Below are 14,237 nucleotides of genomic sequence, written 5' to 3'. Positions count from 1 at the left end.
TCACACCAACAATTTATGTGAGAAAACAATTCGTTCTAAGGGAAACCCAGAAGGTAGGAAGCTGGACAAGCCTGTTGCGCTTGAAGAATATAATTGTAAGATGGCTGGAGTTGATCGACTGGATCAGATGCTGGGGTCATATGCTTACGGCCATAAGTCCACCAAGTGGTACCACACTGTGTACCATCGCCTGCGTGAGATTACACTCACAAATGGATGTATATTATTCAAGCAGGCAAACAGTGACAGCACTATGACTGCGGCAGATTTCCGCAAGAAGGTGGTTGACAGCTTGCTCGCAGAATATGTTGGAGTGCCTTTGGCAAAGCGAGGAAGGCCAGCACAAAGAGCAGTGCCAGACAGGCTGACTGAGCGCCACTTTCCTGCCACATATGTGGACAAAAAGTACAAGCCTGACTGTGTTGTGTGCAGCAATAGACAACACAAAAAGAGGCACCAGTGCAACACATATTGTAAGCAGTGCAACGTGGCAATGCATGCAATTGGCTGCTTTGAGCGTTATCATACTTTGCAGGACTTTGCTTTGTAACATGTACAGTATGTGCAATAATAATATGTTAAATTATATAGTATGCAGGCTCATACAAAATGCAAAACAGTTATATTAGTCAAAAATAAATATTTTTGTTGATTTGATATGTTAAACAATTGTTTTGTGTTCTTTTTTAAAAAAAGTTAGTTTCTGGAAAAACATTCAGCCCTGGGAGAAAAGAAAAAAAAAAAAATTAGCCCTAAAAGAGTTAATGTGGCCTTTCTTGAGAAGTGGCTTTTTCCTTGCGACCCTTCCGAACAAGCCACAATTGTGGAGCGATTGTGAAATTGTTGTCACATACACACAATGACCATTCTTTGCCATAAAATCCTGTAACTCCTTCAAAGTGGCCATTGGCCTCTCTTACCAGTTTCCTCTTTGCTCTTCTAACAGGGAGGGTCCTAGTAGTACCAAAAACACTTGCCACTTCTTTTTTATGGATTTTACTGTGCTCCTTGGGATTGATAAAGCCTTTTGAGATTTTTTTGTATCCATCTCCTGGCTTATGTCTGTCCACAACTCCATCCCCGAGATCTTGTGAAAGTGGCTTGCCACCCATAGTCAGTTGTTTGCTGTCAATTGCACTACCACGCAAGGGAAACCTCCAGGTACAGCTGTTTTTATGCTTCACTAATCACACTGATTACAATTGATCACAGGTGAAAGCCAGTAACCATGGTCTGCAACGGAAATGGTGGTTACTTTCACCTGATTGAGTTTACAAATATTGTTTAGGAGGGGGGTGATCCTTTATTAATCTCAGTATTTCTTGTTTTTTATTTTTTAAAATTCTTTTGAACTGTACCTGTGATATCTTTCACTTGGATGTTATAGATTGCATTGAGTAAGTAAAGCTGGAAAAAATATTGGTTTATGTGTTTTCATTTAAGGCTGTAAAGCAAAAAAAAATGGGAATATTTCGAAGGGGTGATTCTTTTCTATACCCACTGTATTTATTAATAGAATGAACATGTCGCAACATTTCTAACCTGCTTAATCCAGACCAGAGCTGCAGGATGTGCCAGAGCCTATCCCAGCAAGCATAGGGTGCAAGGCAAGAACAAACTCAGGACAGGGTGCCCAACAGTTACAGGGCGAACACACATATACACACACCACACACAACAGCCAATTTAGCATCACCAATTAACCTAAACTTTTCCCACAGTCCAAAGATAAGCAAACTCACAGAGACACAAGAACATGCAAACTCCACAGAGGGATGACCCAGATCGCAAACTGCAGTCTCCTTTCTCAGAGGCAGAAGCACCACCACCACTACTACTCCATCATGCCATCCAGAATGAACATACAAACTTAATAAGGATAAGATGAACTTTTACATTTTCATGAAGTTTTGGTTATTTGTTTATTACTCATAAAACAGGCAATCACTTCACTTAAGTACATAAACTGATCCGCTTACAACATTTACAAATAATATTCACACATTTGCATTTTCTATTACACTCTGTCCTTCTGATTTAACAAGAAAGATTTTATCATATTAGCATTACATTTAGTTAAGTTTCAAATTTGTATTTAGAAAAAGGGTGAACACACTCTCACACACACCATCATATCAGGGATCATTTTATCATTGTGAATCCATCTAACCTGCATGACTTTGAACTGTGGGAGGAGACAGAAGCACAATTGTTTAATAATAAAAAATTAAGGAGAAAATTTAACATTACACCTGATGTTGTTACGAATGCATTTAGAATAATTTTAAATTAATTAAGGCTACAAAATATTTGTTTATTACATTTACTGTAGCACTTATGTTTTGGAAAGAAAAAACTTGTTTCAGTGAGTTATATCTTCAAATTGGGTATAGCTATTAAGTATTTTGCACAGCATTAGACTATTTGACATTCTTTATGAATATTGGTTATACTGTTCACTGCACAAGAAGAAAAATAAAAAACGAATAGAATTTGTGACAAAAGGCTCTTACAGTGATCATTCACATTATTAAGTCTCCACCACTATGCTAACAACAGGCTTTACATTTCATAAGCATTAATGAGTGGTAAACTGAAAAATGTCAAACTCAACTAAAAAGTCTTCAGTGTACCCCCATCTACATAACCCTGCTAGCAGCAGTGTTACCTGGATAGTGTCCTGTGCCTCTTTCAAAACTCCCCTGCAATATCTCTTATCTAGCACTGGTTGCAGCTAAATAACCATGCTTTAGATTTGCATCTTTTTGAATTTTCTGGCATTCTTGTGTCACAATACACCTGCTATGTTTCAGAACGTGCGAGTGGAAAGTATGTTAATATATTCAATGACTTTACAAGAACCTTGCTAGTGTAGGTTACAGAAAAAATTGTGATCAATTTCAATATCAATTGAATATAGTTTGATCATCAAAGTATCGATTACAGTAATATCAATTTGCCCATCCCTATTAGGAGTACATACACGGGGAAGTTACTTATTGCTTGTTTTCATTTTAGGTATTTAGTTTGACTTCCTGAAGTTTGGTGTCAGTTAATTGTAAATTGTTAGTCTTTGCTATTGATGTTCTTTTTTCTTTAGTAACCCAAGTGGTGTTTTGTGGTGTCTGAACTGTGTGGATTCTTTCACTGCATTGGGTAGATAGTAACCCTAGGCGAGGGAAGTTTGTGGCCCATCGGCTGATCGAGGGGAGAGAGAGAGAGAAAGAAAGCAAACTACGAGCAAAAGGAGCAAGGGAGCCTGGTGATAGTGCATTTGATTTAGAGCCCAGAGTTTATTTTTAAGTCAGCAATATACCTGTGGACTGAGTGAGCATCTGGTAAGAGCTTTGGATTTTGTTTAAAGGTCTGGTGTTACTGGAAGAATAATTTTCCTTTTATATATTGTGATGCGTGAGTCACTGTCTTGCACCCCAAAACACAAGGCTGAGTTTCAGTACTTTAGCAAAACCAGCTTTGTTCAACTTTAAACAGGAACAGTAGGGTTATTTATTGCAGCTGGAGCTACCACTCTCCTGTACACAGACACAGCAAATGGGCATAGTCTGGGCCAGGTCAGTGGCCAAATTATACTGTTCCATGCATTTATAATGATCCTTGCATCACCATCAGCAACAGGTGCATATAGCATGATTTTGATTGGCTTGTAGTTGTTTCCGCAGCATGTGAGCCCGTGGTGGCCTCTGCAATGGACAAGCAGTCCTCCACAGATCCAGCAGTTGCGCTTCGGCGTTGGGATGGTGCTAAAAGAATTCAGAAACCTCACAATGTATTTTCCTTTTGAATATTTGTCATTCTAATATTTATTGCAACCTGAACTAGGAGTTCATTTTTAAAGTAACAGTGTGGAAAATTTTTGCCATCTTGACTGCCTCACATTACAACCCTCAATCCCAGTTAGTCCCGAAATACTTCCTGGGCATCTGCTCCCACAGGAGGCTTGTAACACAGAGACATGCAGTTATAGCAGTACAGACAAATCAGCATACTTAGCACAAATCTAAAACTGCTAAATTTCTATCAGCTGCATTGATTTTAAAGGCAAATTAATGTTCATGATTATCACCTCTAACAAGTGACGTGAGAGAGATACACATAAGTCGAAAACATTAGGAAGATAATGAGTAATACATAATGAAAATATTAATTAATAATTATTTAAGAAAACATAATATGCAGTTTGTTGTGTTTTTGCGAAACCTGGCTAAATAACACCATCCCAGATGCCAACGTGGAGCTACCCAGGTTTAGCACAGTTAGAGCGGACAGAGATGCAAGTACCTGTGGGAACCACAAAGGAGGAGGACTCGCTCTCTATGTTAATACACAGTGGTGTAACTCTGGACATGTTAACGTCAAAATCTCCACTTGCTACAGGGATATCGAACTGTTGGCCGTAAGTTTACGTCCCTACTACTTGCCCAGAGAGTTTGGACATGTCATTGTTGTCATCGTGTACATACCTCCTCGGGCGGACGAGGAGTCAGCGAGTGACATCATCCATTCTGCTGTTGCTAAGTTACAAACGCGGCACCCTGAGGCGCTTGTGCTAATCGCTGGAGACTTTAACCATGTGACGCTGGACAAAACATTACCTGCATTCTCCCAGTATGTGGACTGTAACACCCGGGGAAATAAGACTTGATTTACTGTATGCAAACGTTAAAGACGCATACAGCGCCACCCCGCTGCCTGCGCTTGGGAAAGCAGATCATAACCTGGTTCTGCTTCAGCCTCACTATAAACCAAAAGTTAGAGTCCTACCTGTAACCACACAATTATTCAGGAAGTGGACCCCGGAGGCTGAGAATACTCTGAGAGAATGTTTTGGAACTACAGACTGGGATATCCTGCAGGGATCTCATAGTGAGAACATTGAGGAAGTTGTTGACTGCACTACTGACTACATCAACTTCTGTATGGACATTGTAGTTCCAGTAAGAACTGTACGCTGCTATGCTAACAACAAGCCATGGATTACAAGTGACATCAAGGGCCTTTTGAACCAGAAGAAAAGGGCTTTTAAAGACGGTGATCAGCATGAGCTCAAGCGAGTGCAGAAGGAACTCCGAGTCCAGCTCAGGGCGGCGAAGGAGCAGTACAGGAGAAAGCTGGAGCAGAAGTTGCAGAATAACAGCATGAAGGAAGTGTGGGATGGGATGAAGATCATCACTGGCTGCAGCTCAAAGCGGGGTACCACCATCGAGAGAGACGTGAAGAGAGCAAACCAAATGAACAACTTCTTTAATAGGTTTGACCACCCTAACCCACTCTCACTCTCACCTCGGAGTATTGCACCCTCCACACATCCTTCTGCTGATACCAGCATAGGAAAGACATCCCCACCCATAATTACAACAGCGCAAGTGAGCAGAGAGCTGAGGAGACTTCGTGCCAGCAAAGCAGCGGGTCCAGATGGAGTATCGCCACGACTGCTGAAGGTCTGTGCATTGGAGCTGGGGGGTCCTCTACAGCGCATCTTCAACCTGAGCCTGGAACAGGGGAGAGTCCCGAGGCTTTGGAAAACATCTTGTATCACCCCAGTCCCAAAGGTATCACGTCCTAGTGAGCTGAATGACTTTTGGCCTGTTGCTCTGACATCACATGTGATGAAGACCATGGAGAGGCTGCTGCTTCACCACCTGAGGCCACAGGTTCAACACGCCCTTGACCCTCTGCAGTTTGCATATCAGGAGAAGGTGGGAGCAGAGGATGCCATCATCTATATGCTACACCGATCCCTCTCTCACTTGGACAGAGGCAGTGGTGCTGTAAGAATTATGTTTCTAGACTTCTCTAGCGCCTTCAACACAATCCAACCTCTGCTCCTTAGGGACAAGCTGACAGAGATGGGATTAGATTCATACCTAGTGGCATGGATCGTGGACTATCTTAAAGACAGACCTCAGTATGTGCGTCTTGGGAACTGCACGTCTGACATTGTGGTCAGCAACACAGGAGCGCCATAGGGGACTGTACTTTCTCCGGTCCTGTTCAGCCTATATACATCGGACTTCCAATACAACTCGGAGTCCTGCCATGTGCAAAAGTTCACTGATGACACTGCTATCATGGGCTGCATCAGGAATGGGCTGGAGGAGGAGTATAGGGACCTAATCAATGACTTTGTTAAATGGTGCAACTCAAACCACCTACACCTGAACACCAGCAAAACCAAAGAGCTGGTGGTGGATTTTAGGAGGCCCAGACCCCTCATAGACCCAGTGATCATCAAAGGTGACTGTGTGCAGATGGTGCAGACCTATAAATATCTGGGAGTGCAGCTGGATGATAAATTAGACTGGACTGCCAATACTGATGCGCTGTGCAAGAAAGGACAGAGCCGGTTATACTACCTTAGAAGGCTGGCGTCCTTCAACATCTGCAATAAGATGCTGCAGATGTTCTATCAAACAGGTGTGGCGAGCGCCCTCTTCTACGCAGTGGTGTGCTGGGGAGGCAGCATTAAGAGGAAAGACGCCTCACGTCTGGACAAACTGGTGAGGAAGGCAAGCTCTATTGTTGGCATGGAGCTGGACAGTTTGACATCTGTGGCAGAGCGAAGGGCGCTCAGCAGGCTCCTATCAATTATGGAGAATCCACTGCATCCACTAAATAGTATCATCTCCAGACAGAAGAGCAGCTTCAGCGACAGACTGCTGTCACTGTCCTGCTCCACTGACAGATTGAGGAGATCGTTCCACCCCCAAACTATGCGACTGTTTAATTCTATCCGGGGGGGTAAACGTTAACATTTAACATTATACATAGTTATTGTCTGTTTTTCACCTGCATTATTATCATTCTTTAATATTATTTATTGTATCAGTATGCTGCTGCTAAAGAATGTGAATTTCCCATTGGGATTAATAAAGTATATCTATCTATCTATCTATCTAATACCAAAAAGCTTTAAATTTTAGGCACAGACTAAGATTCAGTACCTGAAACACCACAACAAACCTAGCTGTTTTGAATTTATTACAACTGACTAAATTAACAAGAAATCAAGAATGCAAGGCATATTCCCCAAGGAAGAATTCTTAACCAGCCCCCCAAATATTGTAACCACATACAATAAGCATATTCTTTTACATAAGTACACCATTACAAACTAGTTGATACTTGTCTGAAACTTGGATCTAGGACAGTTTTCACAAAATAAAAGTACTACATTATTTAAATAAACTATTGAATTAAGGAAAACCTTCTTTTCAAATGCAGAGAAAACAAAAAAGTCTCTTGCACAAAACTTGGCATTAACATAATATGAAGTCAGCACTCTTTCCTTACTTTTTATCCCCAACAAAAACTTTTATAGAAGACTGTTTTGCATATTTTTTCCCTTTAGTAGTGCATGTCTCATAAAATTCAGGCAAATGTAATGTAATATGTAATGGAAGATTAATGAGCAGACATTAATATAAAACTATTTCATTATGCTGACTACACTTGCAGTTACCGTGTTTCCCCGCAAATAAGCCCTAGCTTGACTTTCAGGCTGCTCTGTAATATAAGCCCTAGTCAAGATCGTCTGATGAAAAGTAAGGCGCCTAAGGCCGGGTTTATACATCCATTAAATGTAATTAAAGTTTTTTTATTTTTAATAAATTTGCAAAAACCTCAAGTAAACTTTTTTCACATTGTCATTATGGGGTGTTGTGTGTAGAATTCTGAGGAAAAAAATTAATTTAATCCATTTTGGAATAAGGCTGTAACATAACAAAATGTGGAAAAAGTGATGCGCTGTGAATACTTTCTGGATGCACTGTATGTCAGCATATTGCTTCACCACATCGAACCATTCATCAAACATCGAAGTACGCACATCGATCCTGGAGGATCCTAAAAGTGGCTGGAGTAGCAATAAATTCAGGCTGGAATTCAGGGTTTGAATATGGAGAGTTATGACGATATTTCAGAAGAAGATGACATAACTGTATTTGGATAAATATATTTATTCATGCACAATATACAAGGTTTCCCCTGAAAATAAACCCTAGTGCATCTTTTGGAGCAAAAATTAATATTAGACCTGGTCTTATTTTTGAGGAACATGGTAATTTAGCACCTTACTAAAAAATGTTTCTCATTTACAAGAAGGCCATAAAACTAGAAGAAAAACAGGTGAAATGCAGAATTAACACTGCACAAGATATTAGTTAATTACAGGGCAAAGAAAGTAACATACAAACATGATGTTTTTATATTTTTACTATTATGCAGCTAAAGCTTGAATTCCACAACCTTACCCAAATAAAACAAAAAAACACCCTTTAAGTCAAGCATGTCACTCAATGACTTCTCAAGTGCAAAAAAACATAAGCTAATAAACACAGTTGCTTCACATGAATTTCAGAAGCATCTTGAGCATGGGAAAGGTGCTATATATAAATAAAATGTATTATTATTAAAACCAAACATGATTTTTTAATGTCATCATTAAAAATCATACATCAGTATAGTGTATATTCAAACATCCCATTTTCAGTACTCCCATATTCCAAATAAAGAGCTCATTTCAATGTCGTAAAAATAAGATTCTATATACATTTAATAAATGATTTTATATTCTATCAAGAAATAAAATTACATACCTGATCCTGCAAGTCATAATCATAGCTGTCATGCAGAAGAAGACTAAGAACATATCTAGTGTAGATCACAGCATCAATTCCACACTTTTCAAGCTCCTGTCCCAGCCAGGTTTGTACTGGGCCCAGTGCACGAAGGAGAGACATTTCTGAAGCAGGCAGAGGGTCTGGATGAGGGATTGTGAAGGCTTCAGTAAGAAGATCATTCAACTGGTTACCAATTAGGTGCATGAATCTAGGTGTTAGGGATTTTAAAATATTGCGCCATTTTCTGACAGCAGACCAGTAATTAAGCTGTCTGGAGGAACTTACTCCAGCCCTGGGGTGAAGAAGACTACATGGGAATTCATGTAGGTGTTACTTGATGATGCTTAGCAACGATGAGTTTCACTTTGCAGGCATGATTCACTGTAATAAAGTGTGCACTCCAATAGGCTCCACAACACTAAAGTGTGTTTGCTTCTCAATCAGTTGAGTTTCATGTTGAATTCAGGTTGCTTTCAAGGCAACAACCTAAAACACAAAAAGAGGATTAGATGAATAAATTGTTTAAAGTCAAACAAAAACTGACTATTTTCTACAGAAAGTTTATAATTATGTAGAAAGTTTATATAAAAGGTAGAAGCACCACAAACATTGATAAATTAAGACAAAAGCGTATGAGTTTAGCATACTAACAATGTACAATTTGTGGTAGTGTCTGAATTGCCAAGGTAGTGACAAATTTATTAAAAAGTGATATACCTCCAACATACACACAACAGATGTAGCATGTACCTAGTGTCACACACGTGCGCATGGGAGGCAGCTAAAGGGCTTGAGTAAGGGCAGTTCTGAATCATACCGGAATGTGGCAGAGTGCACCGACTCTTTTTCTCCCTTGCCTGCAGACCATTCACGGGAGATTCCACCTGGCCCTCTGTATGTCACTTCCGGGACCGAGCCTATGGAAGACGACCTTGCCGGATCCGGCCCCTGTGATGTCACGTCTGGGCTCGAACCTATGGCTGAAGACCTTCCTGAGCCCGACCCCTTTGATCTCACTTCCTGTCTTCCCCTTTCAAAGCCTCCACCTTTTCCCTATTCCCTCAGTTCTGTTTTGGACTCGGTTTTGTGCACAGCAGTGCGACCATTTAAAATGTCAATTTGCAGCCAGGAAACCAATTATACGGGTGACTGCCCCAAACCTTGTTATGGCTCTTTGTGGAATTTGTGGCACTAGTTTAAATGGGGGGGGGGGAGGGTATTTTTTTAGGCATTGCCAATGTGACATACTACCAACTGGAAAATAAACAGCTTAAACTTCAGTTATTGTTATGAATTTTTCTGTCACTACCACTCACTTAAGATCAAGCTGGACTGCATACTGCTGGCCAACAACTCACTTTATTAACAGAGAGTGGGAACTGCAAAAAATGCGTACACATATCATTTAATGCAAATACATACACATGAACTTATTGTTTAGTGTTACAAATATACATTTCTGACTTGACAAGTATGACAGTACCCTAGCAAATTTCCATAAAAGAGGCAGGAGACGTTCTGACTTGGAAAAATTTTAAACAGACTGCTGCATTTTGATCACAGGTATCATCTTACCATGGTAGGTACACATATTTAACTAATGAAATGTATTTTTCAAGACCACTTATTAAAACTAAAAAAAAAGGCTGGGTATTTTTCCCTGTGTCAATAATTAAGGCAGTTGGTAAACCAAGAATATAAAACGTAGCAGTATAGCTGGAAACTAGATCTATTAAAATGTTCTCGTGTGATCTGTACTAGGACAAAAAAAAAAAAAAAAAAGACTTTGTAAAAGGAATACAAAATTGTCTGGACTCAAATCTCAAGGTTTTAACCGTTCAAAACATTTACGATACACTTCCGTCACTGTTTTTGAAATATATAAATATTATAATCTACTGAATATGTATTGTGATGTGAGAGTCCCTGTCTTGCACCCCAAAACACAAACCTGAGTGTCAGTACTTTAGCAAAACCAGCTTTAATCAGCATGAGACAGGAATAGCATGGTTATTTATTGTAGCGGGATCTACCACTCTCTTCTACAAAAACACAGCAATCAGTCAGGGTAGTGGACAAGTAATACTGTTCCCTGCATTTATAATGTTCCAAGCATCGCCCATCAACGACAGTCACTTTATTTGCGCCGAGCCGCTGCAACACTGAAAGCTTACGGTTGCCCCAGCAACAGATATGCTGTCTTCCACAGACAGAGTGATCGTGCTCTGGGACACTCTTCAGTGTGTCGTCCCATGGGGGGGTTTGGGGATGTCCCAAAAGAGTTTAGAAATCTTACAGCATGTATAGAAGCACACACATACAGTACAGTAAAAAGAATGCAAACCCTTTGGAATTATCTCGTTTACTGCATGAATTGGTCATAAAAAGTGATCTGATCTTCATGCAAGTTACAGGTACTGACATACACAATGAGCTTAAGCCAATGACACACAAAAAATTCTACTCTTTCATGTCTTTATTTTACAAACGCACTCAACGTTCATAGTGGTAGTGGAAAAAGTAAGCGAACCTTGGGATTTAATAACTGGTTGACCCTCCTTTGGCAGCAATGACCTCAACCAGGCGATTCCTGTAACTGCAGATCAGCCCATTCTTCCCTGCAGAACTGCCTTAACTCTTCCATATTCTTTGGTTGTCTTCTGAGTATTTTTTTTTGGTTTTTTTTTTATTTCGCCTTATACTATTTCTAGCCAACCCGCGGCGTAGCATACGCTGCATAATTAAGTATTGATGGGTGAACACTTCCTGAAAGACACAGTTGTCCAAATGGGGTGGGTTTGAGGATACGACTGTAGGTGAATGAGGGTAACATACAATTGTCCGTGACTCAAAACTGGAGGACCGCCGTCGCGTCTCCACCTCCCAGAGCGACGGATGGGGCTGGGCGGTGCTCGGGCGCGGAGGGCAGAATGGGGGGAGAGGGGAAGGACACCCACTCTGCTCCGCCCCCCCGCCATTCTAGTCTACCGATTTCTTAGTCATCTCTTAGTCATCGTTCAATACGCACTGCCTGCTCATGTGCCCGCCCCCAACTCCTCACCCGAGTCGCTTTCGTCTGTGTACAGTCCACATGCACCTCTGAGCCACGTTGACTTATCATTGTTCTTTGCGGTTCCGGCTGCTTTTCTATATATAATCCACCAAGTCACCCGACCATGGTAGTAGCGATGGGGGGTGTGTACAAAGGGCAGGGACGTAATCGGTGCCGGGTAGACACACATTGATCCATTCAGTGTAGCACGCATGCAGCACTGGACATCCAAGGGCATCACAGACCTGTTATTGCTCAATCTCACATGGCTGAAAGAGACTTGTCCCTCTAAGAAGTTGGACACCGACCACTCTTTTGTCGCGTAACTATTTAGCAGGAGGGAGTCTCGTTCGTTATCAGAATTAACGAGACAAATCGCTCCACCAACTAAGAACGGCCATGCACCACCACCCACAGAATCGAGAAAGAGCTATCAATCTGTCAATCCTCTCCGTGTCTGGGCCGGGTGAGGTTTCCCATGTTGAGTTAAATTAAGCGAAAGGCTCCACACCTGGTAGTGCCCTTCCGTCAACTCCTTTAAGTTTCAGCTTTGCAACCATACTCCCCCCGGAACCCAAAGACTTTGGTTACCCGGTTGGCTGCCCGGGGGGTCAGGGGAATAACGCCGCCGGATCGCCAGTCGGCATCGTTTATGGTCGGAACTACAATGGTATGTGATCGTCTTCGAACCTCCGACTTTCGTTCTTGATTAATGAAAACATTCTTGTGAGCCATGGTTGGCTGCTTAGTGAATTGGTGGGCGGGTCTCTGTGAGTTCGTGGGTGTGGTTATGTCGTGCGTATCCCATGGTTGTCTTGCGTGCCCTGTCGGCTGCTTAGTGAATTTTATAATATAATATAATATAATTATATATATATATAAATTCATTTTTTTCCTCAGAATTCTACACAACACCCCATAATGACAATGTGAAAAAAGTTTACGAGGCTTTTCCAAATTTATTAAAAATAAAAAAAAACAAGAAGTATTCACAGCCTTTGCTCAATACTTTGTCGATGCACCTTTGGCAGCAATTACAGCCTCAAGTCTTTTTGAATATGATGCCACAAGCTTGGCACACCTATCCTTGGCTAGTTTCGCCCATTCCTCTTGGCAGCACCTCTCAAGCTCCATCAGGTTGGATGGGAAGCGTAGGTGCACAGCCATTTTAAGATCTCTCCAGAGATGTTCAATCGGATTCAAGTCTGGGCTCTAGCTGGGCCACTCAAGGACATTCATAGAGTTGTCCTGAAGCCACTCCTTTGATATCTTCGCTGTGTGCTTAGGGTCGTTGTCCTGCTGAAAGATGAACCGTTGCCCCAGTCTGAGGTCGAGTGCTCTGGAGCAGGTTTTCATCCAGGATGTCTCTGTACATTACTGTAGTCATCTTTCCCTTTATCCTGACTAGTCTCCCAGTTCCTGCCGCTGAAAAACATCCCCACAGCATGATGCTGCCACCACCATGCTTCACTGTAGGGATGGTATTGGTCTGGTGATGAGCGGTGCCTGGTTTCCTCCAAACGTGACGCCTAGCATTCACACCAAAGAGTTCAATCTTTGTCTCATCATACCAGATAATTTTCTCATTGGTCTGAGCGTCCTTCAGGTGCCATTTGGCAAACTCCAGGCGGGCTGCCATGTGCCTTTTACTAAGGAGTGGCTTCCGTCTGGCCACTCTACCATACAGGCCTGATTGGTGGATTGCTGCAGAGATGGTTGTCCTTCTGGAAGGTTCTCCTCTCTCCACGGAGGACCTCTGGAGCTCTGACAGAGTGACCATCAGGTTCTTGGTCACCTCCCTGACTAAGGCCCTTCTCCCCCGATCGCTCAGTTTAGATGGCCGGCCAGCTCTAGGAAAAGTCCTGGTGGTTTCGAACTTCTTCCACTTACGGATGATGGAGGCCACTGTGCTCATTGGGGCCTTCAAAGCAGCAGAAACTTTTCTGTAACCTTCCCCAGATTTGTGCCTCCAGACAATCCTGTCTCGGAGGTCTACAGACAATTCCTTTGACTTTGTGCTTGGTGTGTGCTCTGACATGAACTGTCAACTGTGGGACCTTATACAGACAGGTGTGTGCCTTTCCAAATCATGTCCAATCAACTGAATTTACTACAGGTGGACTCCAATTAAGTTGCAGAAACATCTCAAGGATGATCAGGGGAAACAGGATGCACCTGAGCTCAATTTTGAGCTTCATGGCAAAGGCTATGAATACTTATGTACATGTACTTTCTCAATTTTTTTATTTTTAATAAATTTGCAAAAACCTCAACTAAACCTTTTTCACGTTGTCATTATGGGGTGTTGTGTGTAGAATTCTGAGGAAAAAAAAGAATTTATATATATATATATATAATTATATTATATTATATTATAAAATTCACTAAGCAGCCGACAGGGCACGCAAGACAACCATGGGATACGCACGCATGGAATAAGGCTGTAACATAACAAAATGTGGAAAAAGTGATGCGCTGTGAATAGTTTCAGGATGCACTGTATATACACACACACACACATATATATACATATACATACACATATA

General features: G+C 41.5%; 1 protein-coding gene across 4 annotated transcripts in view; it reads right to left on the bottom strand.

The window, feature by feature from the left end:
* kiaa0232 (KIAA0232 ortholog) overlaps positions 1-14,237 on the bottom strand; it is a 150,336-nt gene that overhangs the window by 107,799 nt on the left and 28,300 nt on the right. For all 4 annotated transcript variants that reach the window (XM_028801871.2, XM_028801870.2, XM_028801868.2 and 1 more), the window contains exon 2: positions 8,616-9,125. In XM_028801871.2, the coding sequence (XP_028657704.1) occupies positions 8,616-8,843 (228 nt within the window). In that variant the 5' untranslated portion in view covers positions 8,844-9,125. The remainder of the gene's footprint in view (positions 1-8,615; positions 9,126-14,237) is intronic.

Source organism: Erpetoichthys calabaricus, chromosome 5 (genome assembly GCF_900747795.2).
Source record: "Erpetoichthys calabaricus chromosome 5, fErpCal1.3, whole genome shotgun sequence".
Classification (NCBI taxonomy): Eukaryota; Metazoa; Chordata; class Cladistia; order Polypteriformes; family Polypteridae; genus Erpetoichthys; species Erpetoichthys calabaricus.
The sequence above is the reverse complement of the archived record's forward strand: the minus strand, read 5'-3'. Positions and strand labels throughout refer to the sequence as shown.